This window comes from Euprymna scolopes, chromosome 41 (assembly GCF_053919585.1).
Source record: "Euprymna scolopes isolate OS-2025 chromosome 41, ASM5391958v1, whole genome shotgun sequence".
Taxonomy (NCBI): domain Eukaryota; kingdom Metazoa; phylum Mollusca; class Cephalopoda; order Sepiida; family Sepiolidae; genus Euprymna; species Euprymna scolopes.
Genome location: NC_136522.1, coordinates 7,425,221 through 7,445,634, shown reverse-complemented (window position 1 = coordinate 7,445,634; position 20,414 = coordinate 7,425,221). Strand labels below are relative to the sequence as shown.

At 33.9% G+C, this 20,414-nt stretch overlaps 1 protein-coding gene across 2 annotated transcripts in view; it reads right to left on the bottom strand.

The window, feature by feature from the left end:
* LOC145266325 (atrial natriuretic peptide-converting enzyme-like) overlaps positions 1 to 20,414 on the bottom strand; it is a 378,936-nt gene that overhangs the window by 58,288 nt on the left and 300,234 nt on the right. For both annotated transcript variants that reach the window (XM_080121906.1, XM_080121905.1), the window contains 2 exons: positions 11,852 to 11,962; positions 7,938 to 8,054 (listed from right to left, as the gene is read on the bottom strand). In XM_080121906.1, coding sequence (XP_079978032.1) covers positions 7,938 to 8,054; positions 11,852 to 11,962 — 228 coding nt within the window. The remainder of the gene's footprint in view (positions 1 to 7,937; positions 8,055 to 11,851; positions 11,963 to 20,414) is intronic.

Here is a 20,414-nt window from a genome sequence, read left to right as displayed (position 1 = left end):
AGAAGATGTACGCGGCGTTGCCCGGTCGTAAGATGCGCATAAATATTTTAATTCATGCAGAAACTGAGGCATGTGCATGCGAGTATCATGTTTTTTTTTTTAAAACAGTTCACTTCTTGTAAGTAAAAAAAATATATACTCGAACTGATATCGAACCAAGTCCTAAAGAAATCGGATTAAGTACGATAACCATTAGGCCCACTCGACACGACCCTTACAAAATGTTTTCAAAAATCTTATTCTTAACATAAATAAACTGCCATGTTTCTCGGTCGCGTATGCGCAGTCATGAAACAGTTGACGAACAAATAAAAATCCGACGACTTTCACGTTGCAATTTGCTAATTTTGACGCATTAACAATCCTTTGTTCCGAAAGAAAACCGATTAAAAAGTTTTCCACATGTCTGAATATCCTATATACCAAATTTCAAGTCAGTCGATAAATAATACGTTGAGTATATAAGTGTAGAAGTATCTTCACACACACACACACACACACACACACACACACACACACACACACATTCTAACTTCTATAGATATACTAGCAGGCCGCCCTGCGTTGCCGATCGTAAATGATATTTTATTTAAATTCGTCCAGAAACTGGTACACGTGAATAAGAGTATTATGTTTTTGATCCCGCGACAAAATGAGGGTGGACATGTAAATTCACCCTTGTCTGTTCGTCCGCTCGTCTGTCCGCACTTCTCTCAATAACTACGCGTTTAAATTTTTTGAAATTTTGCACAAACATTAAACATGATATGAGTAAAAAAGTAACAGAACGAATTCTCCGGGTAAACTCCGGTTACTTCCCCATTACGGTAGCCTTCCAGGGTTAAAATGGCTGAAATTAACACTTTTGTGCTTATAAAAAAAAATTGATGCCTTGGATTTTTATAAAACTTTCTGAAAAGTTGTAACTAACTGATTTCTTTATAATTTTGTTTGTCTATACTTTGCGATAACTCTTAGGTGTGCCCCAGGGGCTCTTTTAGGGCTAATAAAAACACTCCATTTTTGGGACTATTTTACCATATTTGTCCAAAATTTTCTGTGTATGTCTATTTAGCAGTTTTGCATGGTGCTTAACTCAAATTTAAATATGCTTAGGCCTTGAGGACTTTTGGGGCTAAATGTAGTGGGGGGGGGGAAGAATGATGGACTTGGTCATTTCTTTTTTTGCATGGCGCAGAACTCAAATTTGTATTTATTATAAACAGAAATATCGTAAACATTAAATTAATTTTAAAAAATTAAGTATAAAAACAAACAAAAAAAACAAAAAAAAATTTAAAAAAAAACGGAAAGACACTGAGATATGTGCATGCGAGTATTATGTTTTTTTTTTGTTTTTTTAAACAGTTCACTTATTGTAGGTAAAAAAAAATACTCGAGCTGAGATCGAAACCAAAACCTAAACACAGGGAGTCATATACGAAAACTAATAGACCATCTTGGTCCTGTCTTTAAAAAGTGTTTTCAAACCTACCTATTCTTAACGTTAATAATCTGTCATGTGAACGATTCACACATGCGCATTCGTGAAACAGTTAAAAAACAGATAAAAATCCGATGACTCCCACGTAACAATTTTTCAATTTTGACCCCTTAGCAGCCCTTTTTTCTGGATGAAAACCGATTAAAACTTTTTCCACATATCTGAATATGCTATATACAAAATTTCAAGTCTTCAGATTATAAATTCGTTGAGTATATAGGTTGAGAAGTGTCCTCACGCACATTCTTACTTTTATAGAATAAAAGATAGGATAAGATAATGTATATATATATATATATATATATATATATATATATAGATAGATAGATAGATAGATCGATCGATAGATAGATAGATAACAGGCGGCTTTCGACATGCATCGATTTTTGACAGTATTGGGATTCTTAGATTAAACAAATCGCTTTACGACGCCGCATAAAGAAACGTCGCTCTTTTGTGCCTCGGTCACTCGAGAGTGGAATGAAGTTTAGAAGTGGATTACAAGCGACGAGCAGAGAAGGTAACCTTGATTAATTCTTGCAAACAAAACGCGTTTCAATCACGGCTGGTTGGATGAAAATGTCCTTAATTAATGTAGGATTAATTTTAGCTTTAATACGGAATCCATCGACAGCGGGGCGGGGGAACTCGGCGTGCATGGTCTAAGATGGTGGTGGGAAGCGCATTCCCAAGAGAAATGGTGTTGATAAAAAAAAGTGAGAATGAGTGAAAGAAAGAGTGTGTATGAGTAAATGTGTGTGTGTGTGTGTGTGTGTGTGTGTGTGTGTGAGAGAGAGAGAGAGAGAGAATAAAAGAGAGAGAGACACACACATATGAATGGTTAGATACAAAAAGACAGATAGAGAAAGACAGATAGAGAAAGGGAGTGACAAAGAGAATGAGAGAGAGAGAGTGAGAGAGTGAGAGAGAGAGTGAGAAGGGAAAGATAAATTTATATAAAAGCACGTGTACGGATGACAGAATCGTGTGTGCAGGTCCAAGATGTATATATATATATATATATATATATATATATATATATATATATATATATATATATATATATATATTGAAATCTTTGCTTTCGTATAAGCTATATCGCCTGAAGATGTCTCTAGTTACTATTAACTAGATGACTGAAACATGCTCGTGACTGTTTAGCAGCATATTACTGCTCATATAAAAACCTAAAACTATATATATATATATATATATATATATATATATATATATATATATATATATATATATATATCAAAAAGTTTGACTCATGTCCAGGCAACCTACATCTAAAATTCTAATTGTTAAGACAAAATTGGCGGAGGAGTTTGGTAGAGTCTGCAAAGGTCAACTCTTTCAACTTTGACCTCTTGGCAGCCAAAATTTCACCCTAAAACTGATTAAAATTTGCTGCATGTCTGAGTACCTTTTATGTAAAATTTCAAATATTTAGACCCAAAATTGGCTGAATAGTTTGCTAGAGACCGCAAAGGTCAAATATTTTAAACTTTGACCCCTTGAGCTTGTTCTATGTTTGAATACACTTTATGTAAAATTCCAAATGTTTAAACGAAAAAATTGGATGAGAGATCAATTTTTTAAAATTTGACCCCAATTTTGACCCCTTAATATTTATTTTTTGCGGCTCAAATCAAACAAAAAAGTTTGATCCATGTCCAAGTAACCTACTTCTAAAATTTCAAGTGTTTAGACCCAAAATTGGCGGAAGAGTTTGGTAGAGATTTCAAGGTTAAATCGTTGAACTTTGACCCCTTGACAGCTAAATTTCTGGCCGGAAACCGATTAAAAAGATTTTCTCAAATTTCAATAACTCTTATGTCAAATCAAAATGACTGGTAATTGACAGAGTAGTAAAGTAGGGAAATGGTCAAACAGACAGACAATTTTATTTTTATAGATCATTTCAGCTCGGCGTTGCCTGGGTGTTTGGAAGTGTATGTTGAGCAAAAAAAAAAAAAAAAAAAAAAAAAAAAGGCGGTCGATTTTATTAACTTTTACCCCTATTATGCCCCCATTTACATTTATTGTTTGGGACTCAAATCAAGTTATTAAGTTAGATCCATGTCCAAGGAACCTATATCTAAAATTTCAAGTTCTTAGACCCAAAATTGTCGGAGGAGTTTGGTAGAGTTCTCAAAGGTCAAATAGTTGAACTTTGACCCTTTAACAGCCAAATTTCTGGCCGAAAACGGATTAAAAGTATTTTCCAAAATCTCAGTACCTTGTATATCAAATTTCGAGTCTGTAAACTTAAAATTGACAGTTATTGCGTAGGGAAAATATACACCGACACACACACAGCCACACACACAGACACGTTCACTTATATATATATATATATATATATATATATATATATATATATATATATATATATATATATACTAGCATTTCAGCTCGGCGTTGCCCGGGTGTTTGGATGTGTATGTTGAGCAAAAAAAAAAAAAAAAAAGTGGTAGTAGGAAGGCAGGCTCGAACCCGTACCGCAAAGGAGGAAAAGAACGGGGTAAAACCTAACGTTTATGCTGTTACGACCACCGCCAAACCGGAAGCGACATTTTTTAAAATTAAGGCTAGACAATCTAAAGGGGAGGATAACTTTAAAAAATATCGGCGAAAAAAGTGCCCCCTCCCCGTAGAAAAGTGCCTAGTTGAAGGGGAAGGTATTAATGTTTGTAGCCAATTTTTAGTTATTTGTCGTATGAAAGGTCCAACTTTAAAACGATACTGATCTTGATAAAATCCGTCGCCTCTATTGAAAGTTTAAGGCAGACATGCAAACATACATACATACATACATTTATATATTGGTAACTAAAAATTTTCGACCCAAACTGATGAAAAAGCTTGCCCTATCTCTGAATACCCTTTATGTAAAATTTCAAATATTTAGACCAGAAATTGACTGAGTAATTTGGAAGAGACTGCAGAGGTCAATTTTTTTAAACTTTGACCCCTATTATGACCCCTTAACATGTATTGTTTTGGTCTCAAATCAATTTATTAAATTAGATCCCTGTCCAAGGAACCTATATCTAAAATTTCAAGTGCATAGACCTAAAATTGTGGGAGGAATTTGGTAGAGTTCTCAAAGGTCAAATCTTTGAACTTTGACCCCTTAATCGGCAATTTACTGTCCAAAACCCGATCACATCGATTTCCCCAAATCTCAGTAACCTGTATATCAAATTTCGAGTCTGTAAACTAAAAATTGACAGAGTTATTGCGTAGGGAAATGTACACAGACACACAGACACACAGATACACACACAGACACGTTCACTTATATATATATATATATATATATATATATATATATATATATATATATATATATATATATATATAGAGAGAGAGAGAGAGAGAGAGAGAGAGAGAGAGAGGGGGGGAGGATAGATAGATAGATAGATAGATAGATTGGCATACTGAAGCGAAAAGTAACACTGATTATTGAATCCTGTGGTATCAAGTCTTACAAAATAGTCAACCATTACTACACTACCACCTTACATTCATTAACCCTTGTCCTCGAGTAGCCTTCAGGCCTTGATAAGTGAGTATTCCCTTGTAAAAAATTAACACTATTTAACATCTTCTATTTAGAGTTTATGGCCCCAGGCAACGCCGGATAGCCCAGCTGGTTATGTATAAATAAGCTATGCCGTGAGGATGTGTTCACCATTACGGAGTCGGGAGATTCGAACCCACGAAGCCACCTTTAATTCAATTTGCTAAGCCTTTATCTCCAGAACCACCAAACAATTATCACGAGAATGAAGAGATTTGAGAACTAATAAGTGCTCAATTTGGGCGCGGACAGTAGCCAATCTATAGTGTTCTAACGACAAGAAATAGTGAACATTGCATAAACGCTAATTGGCTACCTCTTAGTTTATATTTCCAGGGCAGTGGCCATCTTTAAGTATTCTTAAAGCCCTTAGTAATTCTTATTATTAAATAATAATTATTCTTTATATATATATATATATATATATATAAATAAAGAGAGAGAGAAAGAGAGAGAGAGAGAGAGAGAGAGAGAGAGAGAGATTTGTGTGTGTGTGTGGGTGTGTGTTATTTTATGTGTTTTTGTTTTTGCGATACGTTTTGAATAAATTCAGTTATTTATACTAAAATGCATTTTTACCTAAATGCAGGTTGGGAATAATTTTCCCTTTCACCAATTTTATACCCCCACATGGGGAGCGGCATATATATTGTTTTTAAGATATAATTATCCACTGACACGTGTTTCGTCGTCTACGACTCATTAGAATGGCTGAATCTAGCGAGGTCGCGATTTCGAATCTCGCTAGATTCAGCCATTCTGATGAGTATATATATATATATATATAGTAAGCTATAAAAATATATTTAGCAATTAAGCTACACAGAATATTCCGCGTTTCATTCGCATAAGCCTGACGATTTCTCACGAGAATGAAGCGCGAAATATTCTGTGTAGCTTAATTGTCATGTATATTTTTATAACTTACTACTTAGCTCTACCTATGTATTGAGCACTGTTGAAGTAAATACTAAAAATATACGCATAAAATTATATCTTCGTATGTTAATTTATGTGATTTAATGAAGTAGTCGTATATATATATACACACACACACACACACACACACACACACACACACACACACACACACACACACACATATATATCTTTTTTTGTTGTTTTTAGAAATGTTTTCGAATGACATAATATTTGAAATTGTCCGAATAGTCAGGAAATTTGGTGCTCTCATTTTTTATTCTTATCGTCTTTTTTAAAAATATTTTATGAATTCTTGATTATAAAAACTGATAGTCTTGAAGCTTACTAATTGAATCATTTTATTTTGACTTAAATTCCATTCCTAAGTCTCTCTCTCTCTCTCTCTTTCTATATATATATATATATATATATATATATATATATATATATATATATATATCCCTCTCTCTTTCTCTTTCCCTCTCTCTGTATATATATATATATATATATATATATATATATATATATATATATATATATATATATATATATATATATATATATATATATATATTAGTCCTCGCGCGAAAGAGCAGGACACAAAATGTTTTAAATAATAATAATAATAAAATAACAATAATAAAGAATTTCGCTGGCGAGGACTACTATTGAGCGTAACCAGTTATACAGTCCTTTTGAAATTTTCATCTCTATTTTTCTCGTTATCTACTGAATGTTTTTAATGAAACCTATATGAAATATGTTCCTTATTAAATTGTAAAGATTTTCTATTCTGAAAGAAGTTTAAAAAAATTAATCTAAAAAATTATTTTAAAGTTTTTGTTAAAAAAATTCAGATTTTCTCATTATTCAGACATGTATGACAAAGTGGGAGTTGCAAAAAAGAGTTGTGGTGTGAGGAGAAATACAAACTGAAACAGAGAGAATATTCAGACCTGTAATAATACAAAAAGGGGGTTGCAAAAATGCGTTGTGGTGGGAGGAGAAATAAAAACTGAAATAGAGAGTAGGAGAGTTTTTATAACTACATGCAAAACCACATTCATTTTTTTTAAACCCAAATTAATAAAGTAAATAAAATATAACCTTAAAAAGATACGATACAAGTTAGAAAAGCATTTCATCCAAGGCATGAAAATTGTTAAACAAAATGTTTTTACTATACGATTTAAAAATAAAGGTACAAGTTTCAATTTGAAATTTATTTATCTTCAAAGTGCACTTTTATGTATTTTACAAAGTCAGGTATTAAATTTTGCCAATTTTTTACATTTTGCCTTGTTTTTTGCATAACTGAGTGACATTTCTACATGTTTACCTCATACAAGGTTTTTTCCTTTTTATTAAAATTTGTGTTATTTGAACGTAGCAGTCATAAGCCTTAATCTCTCTCTCGCCTTCAGGCCCTGTCAGCGGGGCATCAGAATGCGCCAACTGTTCTTCTCCAGAGAGAAAAAGTACCTCAATAGGCCCACCCTGTGGCTGTAATGCCTTAGGATGGGATCCTGTTGGTTGTAGAACTTGGATGTCAGGGTTTAGCACCCCCACTTCCTAACTTATACACACACAAAAGTCCTCGCTTAATTAATCCTTTATTATGAACATTCTACACACACACACACACACACACACACACACACACACACACACACACTCTCACACACACACACACACACGCACACACACACACACACACATATTATTTCAAAACAAAATAAAAAAAAGTGTCCATCATTTGTGTATTCTTCAATATACTTCTGAAAAAATAAGCAAATAAATTCGTAATACTATTATAACGACGACGCAGTGATCCCTTTTAATCAATTAATAATGTTTTATCTACTTTTTATGACATCCTGCATATAAATATCTTCCGGTTGAATACAAAGCAGTTTTACTTACCGCAACCTACTTCGTCGACTCCTTCGTAACAATCCACGCGACCGTCGCAGACCTTCACCAGCCGAATGCATTGACTCGACATTGGTTGGCACTTGAATTCATCAGGTGGGCATAAAGCTGGCTCAATGAAAAAAAAACAATTATTAGTAACACAAAAAAACAATATTAGTAACACAAGAATATCTAAATATACATGGAAACACAAAATATATTCAATATCAATCTTAAAATAAATCTTAAAATTAACTTTTTGAAACAAATTAAAAGTTCAATGAAAAAAATCAGGACCATTAATAACACTAGAATGTCGAAATATATATAAGACATCTGTAATATTAATTTCAAAATCATAAAAATGACTTTTCTTGAAAACATTTAAAAACTCAAGGAAACAACAACAAAAAAAGAAGAAATCTAAAAGAAAGTAAGCAATGTTCTAAAATAATAACAGATGATAATAACATAACATTTTTTACCCTACCTTGGACCTTAATTAGTTATTATATGCATGATAATTTCAAGTCTAACATAACATTGTTTACCCTACTGTCCTTGGACCGCCATTAATTAGTTATTATATGCATATACATAATATAATTTTACCATTTTCTACTACCTAATTAATTCTCCCCAGCATAATTCCGATTACTTCGATTTGCTGAACTCTGACTATTCCCATATTCTAGAAAAAAAAACAATTCTGCCCCTTTATAAACGAACGTTAAGCTTGGCGTCACTTACAACCATATTCTATCCCCTTTCAGAACATTTTTTATAGGCAACACAACTTCTGTTCTTAGTGAAATTGCCAAACGCATTACAGTATAATATAATATAATATATATATATATATATATATATATATACAGTATAATAATATATATATATATATATATATATATTAGCCTGTGACATTATTTTGAGGTCGTTTGTAACTTTATTTACACATACGTACATTGCTACGACTGCTACGAAGAGTTCTCTGTCAAATACATACACAAACTTAGTTTATCGGGATTACTACTTATTTGCCAGTCAATGCATACGATACAAAAATGTTCTGTTCTTCAAAAAATTGCCAAAAACAATGTTGCATGCAATGAAACTTATCTGCATTCCTATACTTTTTACATTTCTATCCAATACAGAAGTTTATTCATACATTACTTCAGCATTACGACTGCGAGGTTGCATTCTCCTCATTACACATTACGTAACACCCAGAAGCGAAAAATATAAACATAGCATCAAACTGTCTAACAAAAATAGAAAATCTCTTTAAATTAGCTCTTCTTGCAATATATCATAATAGAAACAGTAAATTATAAAATCCAAAACTTGAAATTCCAAATAAATTTATTAAATAAAAATCACGAGATTATAACTAAATGCAGACACATAAATAAATACTTGCTTTGATTTCTAAGATTAAAAAAGGTAATAAATAAATCTAGAGAAAATAATTAGCAATCAATAAAACAGGAAAAACAAATTATTAAAAAAATTATGTCTATGGTGATTTCGTACTTTTGTTATAGCGGTAATACTCCATTTATTATTATATTGTACCCAATATACAGTAGTGGTTTCCAAACTTTAAAAAATGACTTGGGTGACATAAGCTAAAATCGAAACCAAGACATTTACCGTTTGAGCTATCTCCAGATGGATAAGAAATCATAAAATTTAACCGACTAACTGATAAATGTATGCATACATCAGCACTTTGAGTCAAGTTGCGCCTTCCAAGTTCCATTTTTTTTTTCAATTTTTACGCCTTGAAGCTATTTTTAGCATCTAAAGACCACATAAAATTTGTTCCACATGCTGAAATTCTATATATATCAAGTTTCAAGTCTGTAGACCAAAAACTAACACAAGGGCTTGTTAGAGACCGTTCCACAGACAGACAATGTCACTTTATATATATATATATATATATATATATATATATATATATATATATATATATATATATATATATATGAAGCAGTTTTAAATGAGTAAAACTAACACTTAACCATAAATTCAAATAATCGCGTGATCGTTTAAACATCAACAACAAACTAACATTTTAGCATATATTGAAACATTACCGTGTTATTGATTTTATTATGAGGGCCGCTCTTTAGGTGGTTTTCCTTATTTTTTTTTTATTTCAACCGAATAGAATCAGAGGATGTTGTAATTTGCATTGTTATTATAACTGAACTTATGTAGACTCGAAAGTTTCATCTATCTGTTGCAGATATTGACGGCATGACACGTTAAAACAGCAATCTCAGTCATGAACGTACGTCAGAAGTAGAGATATGTCATCGAATTCCTGGAAAAAACTACATTGAGAATAAATTCTGGAACACACAAAATGTTGCTCGTTTTAATGGTACCACTCGTAGCTCTTAAACTTTTCAGAAGGCTTTACTTTTAGAACGACCCTCGTATAATTGTCATTATTATTATTATTATTATTATTATTATTGTTATTATCATTATTATTGTTATTATTATTATTATTATTATTATTATTATTGTTGTTATTATTATTATTATTGTTATTATTATTATTATTATTATTATTATTATTATTATTGTTATTATTATTGTTGTTATTGTTATTATTATTATTGTTATTATTATTGTTATTGTTATCATTATCATTGTTATTATTATTGTTATTATTATTATTATTATTATTATTATTATTATTATTATTATTATTATTATTATTATTATTATTATTGGCTCACAAAACAGCCTGTGTTGTTCCCTGGAAGCTGAGTGACAACAAGTCTCCCCAGATTTCCAGTACTTTTCACCTCTTTCGATAGTATTTACAAATAAATTTGCATTATCCCAACAGCTGCTTGCCATGGATTTCTCGTTGGCAGCGGCTATTGACTGGAAATCAGCCTCCCCAAGGTCCTAGTTCTCTTTGCACTTATCCAGCGTAGATCTTCTTCTTCTTCATATTTTTTATGATTTTTTTAAATTATTTTCATATGTTCACAAATCATAATTTCAAAATGGCGGTCTACTTTACGAAAGAAATTCTATTCTATCATTATTATTATTAGTAGTAGCAGTAGTAGTAGTAGATTCGTTCATTATGATAATTAGTAGTAGTAGTAGATTCTATTATTATCATTATCGTTATTATTATTATTGTTATAATAATGCTAATAATAATAATAATAATAATAATTATTATTATTATTGTTAATTTTATTATTATTATTATTAATTTTATTATTATTATTAATCTTATTAGTAGTGGTAGTAGTAGTAGATTCTATCATTATTATCATTAGTAGTAGTAGTAGTAGATTCTATTATCATTATTATTATTGTTATTATTATTATTGTTATTATTATCATTATGATTGTTATTATTATTATTGTTATTATTATTGTTATTATTATTGTTATTATTATTATTGTTATTATTATTGTTATTATTATTGTTATTATTATTGTTGTTATTATTATTGTTATTATTATTGTTGATTTTATTATTATTATTATTGTTATTATTATTGTTGTTATTATTATTATTAATATTATTATTAATATTATTATTGTTATTATTATTGTTGATTTTACTATTATTATTATTATTATTATTATTATTATTATTGTTATTATTATTATTATTATTATTATTATTATTATTATTATTATTATTATTATTATTATTATTTTAGATTCACAAATCATAATTCCAAAATAGCGACCTACTTTACGAAAGCAAAAAAAGACATCGATTTCTTTCGATTCCGTAAATATTAACATCAGCTAATCTAGTTGATATAACTGCATAATTCCTATTATTCGTTGTTTTCTCTGTCCCTTCTGTCCGATATTCCCATTCAACTGACCACTAAGAAAGCAATGACCATAAGAAATCCACTTACCGCAAGCGCTGGTCTCGTCCGTATTGTCCTTGCAGTCCTGATAACCATCGCACATCCACGAGTGGTCAAGACACGTAGTGTTGTCGCACATGAACTGTCCCTTCTTGCAGGCTTTTAAGAAACAATGATAATACACGAAATCGAGTAATAACGAAGATATCGGCCACATAATACAGAGCTGACAAGACGCACAATAGGCAGCGGTTAAAGGCTATAAATAGAGCTAGTGTGGTAGCATGTGGTCACGCAAGAATATTCAATAATAGATTTAGATATTATCATACATCTCGACGAGGCCTTTGTCAATCGTTTCGTCTTTCACACTTGAGAATGCAATAGATATTTTCGCAACTAAACACGTATTTCCGTTGGTCTGTCACGCTTAAGTTTGAACTTTTCTTGCTTACGAATCACTAGTTTATATATTGTTACACATGCGATAAGAAAGGGGCGGGAAGGAACTAAATAAAAGCAAACAAAGGGTTAGGGTTAGGGTTAGGGTGAGGGTTAGGGTTATAAAGGGATATTAAAAAGAAATTTACGAAAAACAAATATTTATCGCACATGTGATAAAGGTAAAAATAAAAGGGAGACACTAGGGTTTGAACACAACAGAATGCGAGAAAGAACTAAACACGACACCAGTGGTAACGTTTCAGCGTTAATTTTATTATGAAAATAAAATATGGTAGGGGGAATGAGATAAAAAAAAAAACTGACGAGGGTGCGGATCTTAATCAACAATCTGAAAATGCCGACGAGAAATGTATCGATACAAAAGAATACATCGATACAAACAAGACAATTGCAAAATCAACTCGCCAATTCGACGCATAAGAGAGAGGTGTGTAGAGAGAGGGGACTTACAGTTTTTACTTTTTTTTTTGTTCTTTTTCTTTTCTACGTGAAGTTTAACCACCATTCTATTCGCTCCCATGTATTATTCATCCACTGTTTCGGTTATTCTTCGCTGTATGTCTTTTTGGTGTGCCGTATTCCTCGTGTTCGTAGGGTCAACATTATCTATCTTGATGACGTCGGATTGTTCTCATTTCTCTGTCGTTGTCGGGTGGAACTTTTCCACATTCGCCCAGCACGGCGGCTCAGACGCGTGTCATACAAAAATGTCTCTTTCCCCCCTCTCCCTCTCTCTTCTCAGTACTTTTCTTATCCTTTTCCTTCTTTTTTGTTCGCTTAGTAGCCGGAACTAAAAGGAGTCAAAAAGTGTGTCGCTAACCGGGTGACCTGTCAACCCGCTGGCTCATCTGCTGAACGTCTTCCTCACCTCTCTCTCTCTCCCTTCCTTCCCTCTCCTATATTCTCTCTGTTCATTTTTCCTTGGTGACAATCAAAAAAAAAAAAAAAAAAAAGAACGGTACACTTTTCGTCGGCCTAAAATTTTCTGATAACACACAATCTAATTTAAGGATAATGTCACAATATATATATATATATATATATATATATATATATATATATATATATACTAGCAGTTCTGCCCGACTTTGCTCGGGCCCTATGTACTGTTCATAACTTTATGTGCATATATATATATAAAATGTTTGACTCATGTCCAGGTAACCTGCATCTAAAATTTCAAATGTTAAAACCAAAATTGGCGGAGGAGTTTGGTAGAGTCTGCAAAGGTAAACTCTTTCAAATTTTCACCAAAAAACTGATTAAAAAGCTTGCTACATTTCTGAATACACTTTATGTAAAATTTCAAATGTTTAGACCCAAAATTGTCTGAATAGTTTGCTAAGGTCAAATCTTTTGAACTTTGACCCCTTGGTAGCCCAATTTTCGGCCAAAAACCAAATAAAAAGCTTCCCTACACACATACATACACACACACAGACAAACAAACAATTTCACTTTATATACGATTTGCCCATCACTGTCCGAGGAACAAGCATGAATGAGTGATGTATTGCTATGGACTCCACGACACGGACGCGCAAGCAAACGACGACCTAGATCCACGTACATCCAGCAAATAGCACCCGACGCCAACTGTCTAATAATATAAACTTTGTTCGCGAATAACACTGCTGATGCACAAACACTGTTACGCAAGCTAGAACAGTCCGCCAATGACATTGGTCTCCACATTAATGCGGATGGGACAAAGTTTATGACTTTCAATGTGGAAGGAGAGATCAGGGCTCTGGTTGGAAAACGCTGAAAGAAGTCGAAAGAGTTCACGTATCTGGGCAGCAACATAGTTTCCACAGAAAGAGATATCGAAATTCGCATCTCAAAAGCATGGACTGCATTGGGTGGGCTACGTTCAGTATGGACTTCGGGACTAACTAACAAACTGAAAAGACAGTACTTCATGGCAGTGGTAGAATCTGTCCTTGTATACAGTGCTACAGCCTGGACACTTACCAAAAGATTGGAAAGAAAACTAGGCGGCACATACACTCGTATGCTACGAACAGTATTGAATATATCCTGGCAAAATCATCCCATGAAGCAGCAACTTTGTGGCAACCAACCTGCCATATCTAATACCATTAGGGAGAGACGCCTACGATTTGCCGGTCACTGTCTGAGAAGCAAGCATGAAATGGTGAGTGATGTATTGCTATGGACTCCACGACAGGGACGCGCAAGCAAAGTGTGACCTAGATCGAGCAAATAGGACACGACGCGAACTGTGAACCTGAAGGGCTGAGGCAGATGATGGAAAACATGAAACTCTGGAGAGGAAGAGTCACATTGGTCCGGGGGCAAGGAGCCCGGCCTGTTGCTGCTGCTGCTGCTGATGATGATGATGATGATAAGACTAAGACAATAGACTGGATAATAAAATATCCAATCTATTGAAACAACGTGTAATGATTTAAATAATTACAAACGAGGTTTAAAAAATAATAAAAAAAAGATATATTGTCTTGCTGGAAGATAAAAATAACGGCCCAATCCTAAATCTGCGGCATTCTTGAACAGATGCGTTGGCAAAATCTTTGTGTATTTTGCTGCATTCCTTTTCCCTTCTTTGTTTAGAATTTCTCCAATTCCATTTGCAGAAAAGCAGCCCCAAATCATCACACTTCCACCTACAAATTTTAAAGTCGGAATGGTACTAGATGGTTTAAATTATGTGTCCTTTTCCTCCATATACGCGTGCACATGTTTTTTTTTCCAAAAAAGCTCAATTTTAATTTCATCTGATAAAATAACTTTGTTCTAGAAGTAATCCGACTCATACTGATATTTATAAACAAATTTCAAATGATCTTTCACATATCCAAGACTCAACAATGGAGTCTTTCTTGGTGATCTCGAATACAGGCGTCTACGATTCAATAATCTGTTATCTCTTGATTGTGTCCGTGTTTACTTCAATACCTACTTCCTGTAAATCCTTTTGAATTTCTGAACAAGTGAGAAATGGTTCTTTCTTCACGTTACGAGCACTGTAACGAGTAATGTAACGAGCAATGTAACTAGCAGTAACATCATTTAATTTACGTGACCAACCACTTCTTAGAAGATATTTAGTATTTTTTTCCACTTTCTCACGACAGCCTCAACTGAAGTCACCACCAAATTTAGTTCTGAAACAATTATCCTGTATCCATTTCTATCTTTATGCCTTGATATGATTTCCTGGCGCATATCATTAATCAATTCCTTTGTTTTAACCATTTTTTTAGTCTTTTCTTACAATTTACCCAGCCCATTGCTTCCATCCTAACAGATGGTGTGACATCACTATTCCCATTGCTTTCAACGTAATAGATTTGTGACATCACTATTCCCATTGCTTCCAACGTAATAGATGTTGTGACATCACTATTCCCATTGCTTTCAACGTAATAGATGTTGTGACATCACTATTCCACTTGCTTCCAACGTAATAGATGTTGTGACATAACTATTCCCATTGCTTCCAACGTAATAGATGTTGTGACATCACTATTCCCATTGCTTCCAACGTAATAGATGTTGTGACATCACTATTCCCATTGCTTCCAACGTAATAGATGTTGTGACATCACTATTCCCATTGCTTCCAACGTAATAGATGTTGTGACATCACTCTTCCCATTGCTTCCAACGTAATAGATGTTGTGACATCACTATCCCCATTGCTTCCAACGTAATAGATATTGTGACATCACTATTCCCATTGCTTCCAACATAATAGATGTTGTGACATCACTATTCCCATTGCTTCCAACGTAATAGATGTTGTGACATCACTATTCCCATTGCTTCCAACGTAATAGATGTTGTGACATCACTATTCCCATTGCTTCAAACGTAATAGATGTTGTGACATCACTATTCCCATTGCTTCCAACGTAATAGATGTTGTGACATCACTATTCCCATTGCTTCCAACGTAATAGATGTTCTGACATCACTATTCCCATTGCTTCCAACGTAATAGATATTGTGACATCACTATTCCCATTGCTTCCAACGTAATAGATGTTGTGACATCACTCTTCCCATTGCTTCCAACGTAATAGATATTGTGATATCACTATTCCCATTGCTTCCAACGTAATAGATATTGTGACATCACTATTCCCATTGCTTCCAACGTAATAGATATTGTGACATCACTATTCCCATTGCTTCCAACGTAATAGATGTTGTGACATCACTATTCCACTTGCTTCCAACGTAATAGATATTGTGACATTACTATTCCCATTGCTTCCAACGTAATAGATGTTGTGACATCACTATTCCCATTGCTTCCAACGTAATAGATGTTGTGACATCACTATTCCCATTGCTTCCAACGTAATAGATGTTGTGACATCACTATTCCCATTGCTTCCAACGTAATAGATGTTGTGACATCACTCTTCCCATTGCTTCCAACCTAATAGATATTGTGACATCACTATTCCCATTGCTTCCAACGTAATAGATGTTGTGACATCACTCTTCCCATAGCTTCCAACGTAATAGATATTGTGACATCACTATTCCCATTGCTTCCAACGTATTAGATGTTGTGACATCACTATTCCCATTGCTTCCAACGTAATAGATGTTGTCACATCACTCTTCCCATTGCTTCCAACGTAATAGATATTGTGACATCACTATTCCCATTGCTTCCAACGTAATAGATGTTGTGACATCACTCTTCCCATTGCTTCCAACGTCATAGATGTTGTGACATCACTATTCCCATTGCTTCCAACGTAATAGATATTGTGACATCACTATTCCCATTGCTTTCAACGTAATAGATATTGTGACATCACTATTCCCATTGCTTCCAACGTAATAGATGTTGTGACATCACTATTCCCATTGCTTCCAACGTAATAGATGTTGTGACATCACTATTCTTATTGCTTCCAACGTAATAGATGTTGTGACATCACTATTCCCATTGCTTCCAACGTAATAGATGTTGTGACATCACTATTCCCATTGCTTCCAACGTAATAGATATTGTGATACAACTATTCCCATTGCTTCCAACGTAATAGATATTGTGACATCACTATTCCCATTGCTTCCAACGTAATAGATGTTGTGAACTCACTATTCCCATTGCTTCCAACGTAATAGATGTTGTGACATCACTATTCCCATTGCTTCCAACGTAATAGATGTTGTGAACTCACTATTCCCATTGCTTCCAACTTAATAGATGTTGTGACATCACTATTCCCATTGCTTCCAACGTAATAGATGTTGTTACATCACTATTCCCATTGCTTCCAACTTAATAGATGTTGTGACATCACTCTTCCCATTGCTTCCAACGTAATAGATGTTGTTACATCACTATTCCCATTGCTTCCAACGTAATAGATATTGTGACATCACTATTCCCATTGCTTCCAACGTAATAGATTTGTGACATCACTATTCCCATTGCTTCCAACGTAATCGATTTGTGACATCACTATTCCCATTGCTTCCAACGTAATAGATGTTGTGACATCACTATTCCCATTGCTTCCAACGTAATAGATGTTGTGACATCAATATTCCCATTGCTTTCAACGTAATAGATTTTGTGACATCACTATTCCCATTGCTTCCAACGTAATAGATGTTGTGACATCACTATTCCCATTGCTTCCAACGTAATAGATGTTGTGACATCACTATTCCCATTGCTTCCAACGTAATAGATGTTGTGACATCACTATTCCCATTGCTTTCAACGTAATAGATGTTGTGACATCAATCTTCAAATTGCTTCCAACGTAATAGATGTTGTGACATCACTATTTCCATTGCTTCCAACGTAATAGATGTTGTGACATCACTATTCCCATTGCTTCCAACGTAATAGATGTTGTGACATCATTATTCCCATTGCTTCCAACGTAATAGATGTTGTGACATCACTATTCCCATTGCTTCCCACGTAATAGATGTTGTGACATCACTATTCCCATTGCTTCCAACGTAATAGATGTTGTGACATCACTATTCCCATTGCTTCCAACGTAATAGATGTTGTGACATCACTATTCCCATTGCTTCCAACGTAATAGATATTGTGACATCACTATTCCCATTGCTTCCAACGTAATAGATTTGTGACATCACTATTCCCATTGCTTCCAACGTAATCGATTTGTGACATCACTATTCCCATTGCTTCCAACGTAATAGATGTTGTGACATCACTATTCCCATTGCTTCCAACGTAATAGATGTTGTGACATCACTATTCCCATTGCTTCCAACGTAATAGATGTTGTGACATCACTATTCCCATTGCTTTCAACGTAATAGATTTTGTGACATCACTATTCCCATTGCTTCCCACGTAATAGATGTTGTGACATCACTATTCCCATTGCTTCCAACGTAATAGATGTTGTGACATCACTATTCCCATTGCTTCCAACGTAATAGATGTTGTGACATCACTATTCCCATTGCTTTCAACGTAATAGATTTTGTGACATCACTCTTCAAATTGCTTCCAACGTAATAGATGTTGTGACATCACTATTCCCATTGCTTCCAACGTAATAGATGTTGTGACATCACTATTCCCATTGCTTCCAACGTAATAGATGTTGTGACATGACTATTCCCATTGCTTCCAACGTAATAGATGTTGTGACATCACTATTCCCATTGCTTCCCACGTAATAGATGTTGTGACATCACTATTCCCATTGCTTCCAACGTAATAGATGTTGTGACATCACTATTCCCATTGCTTCCAACGTAATAGATGTTGTGACATCACTATTCCCATTGCTTCCAACGTAATAGATATTGTGACATCACTATTCCCATTGCTTCCAACGTAATAGATGTTTTGACATCACTATTCCCATTGCTTCCAACGTAATAGATATTGTGATATCACTATTCCCATTGCTTCCAACGTAATAGATATTGTGACATCACTATTCCCATTGCTTCCAACGTAATAGATGTTGTGACATCACTATTCCCATTGCTTCCAACGTAATAGATGTTGTGACATCACTATTCCACTTGCTTCCAACGTAATAGATATTGTGACATTACTATTCCCATTGCTTCCAACGTAATAGATGTTGTGACATCACTATTCCCATTGCTTCCAACGTAATAGATGTTGTGACATCACTATTCCCATTGCTTCCAACGTAATAGATATTATGACATCACTATTCCCATTGCTTCCAACGTAATAGATGTTGTGACATCACTATTCCCATTGCTTCCAACGTAATAGATGTTGTGACATCACTCTTCCCATTGCTTCCAACGTAATAGATATTGTTACATCACTATTCCCATTGCTTCCAACGTAATAGATGTTGTGACATCACTATTCCCATTGCTTCCAACGTCATAGATGTTGTGACATCACTATTCCCATTGCTTCCAACGTCATAGATGTTGTGACATCACTATTCCCATTGCTTCCAACGTAATAGATATTGTGACATCACTATTCCCATTGCTTTCAACGTAATAGATATTGTGACATCACTATTCCCATTGCTTCCAACGTAATAGATGTTGTGACATCACTATTCCCATTGCTTCCAACGTAATAGATGTTGTGATATCACTATTCCCATTGCTTCCAACGTAATAGATGTAGTGACATCACTATTCCCATTGCTTCCAACGTAATAGATGTTGTGACATCACTATTCCCATTGCTTCCAACGTAATAGATGTTGTGACATCACTATTCCCATTGCTTCCAACGTAATAGATGTTGTGACATCACTATTCCCATTGCTTCCAACTTAATAGATGTTGTGACATCACTCTTCCCATTGCTTCCAACGTAATAGATGTTGTTACATCACTATTCCCATTGCTTCCAACGTAATAGATATTGTGACATCACTATTCCCATTGCTTCCAACGTAATAGATTTGTGACATCACTATTCCCATTGCTTCCAACATAATAGATATTGTGACATCACTATTCCCATTGCTTCCAACGTAATAGATATTGTGACATCACTATTCCCATTGCTTCCAACGTAATCGATTTGTGACATCACTATCCCCATTGCTTCCAACGTAATAGATGTTGTGACATCAATATTCCCATTGCTTCCAACGTAATAGATGTTGTGACATCACTATTCCCA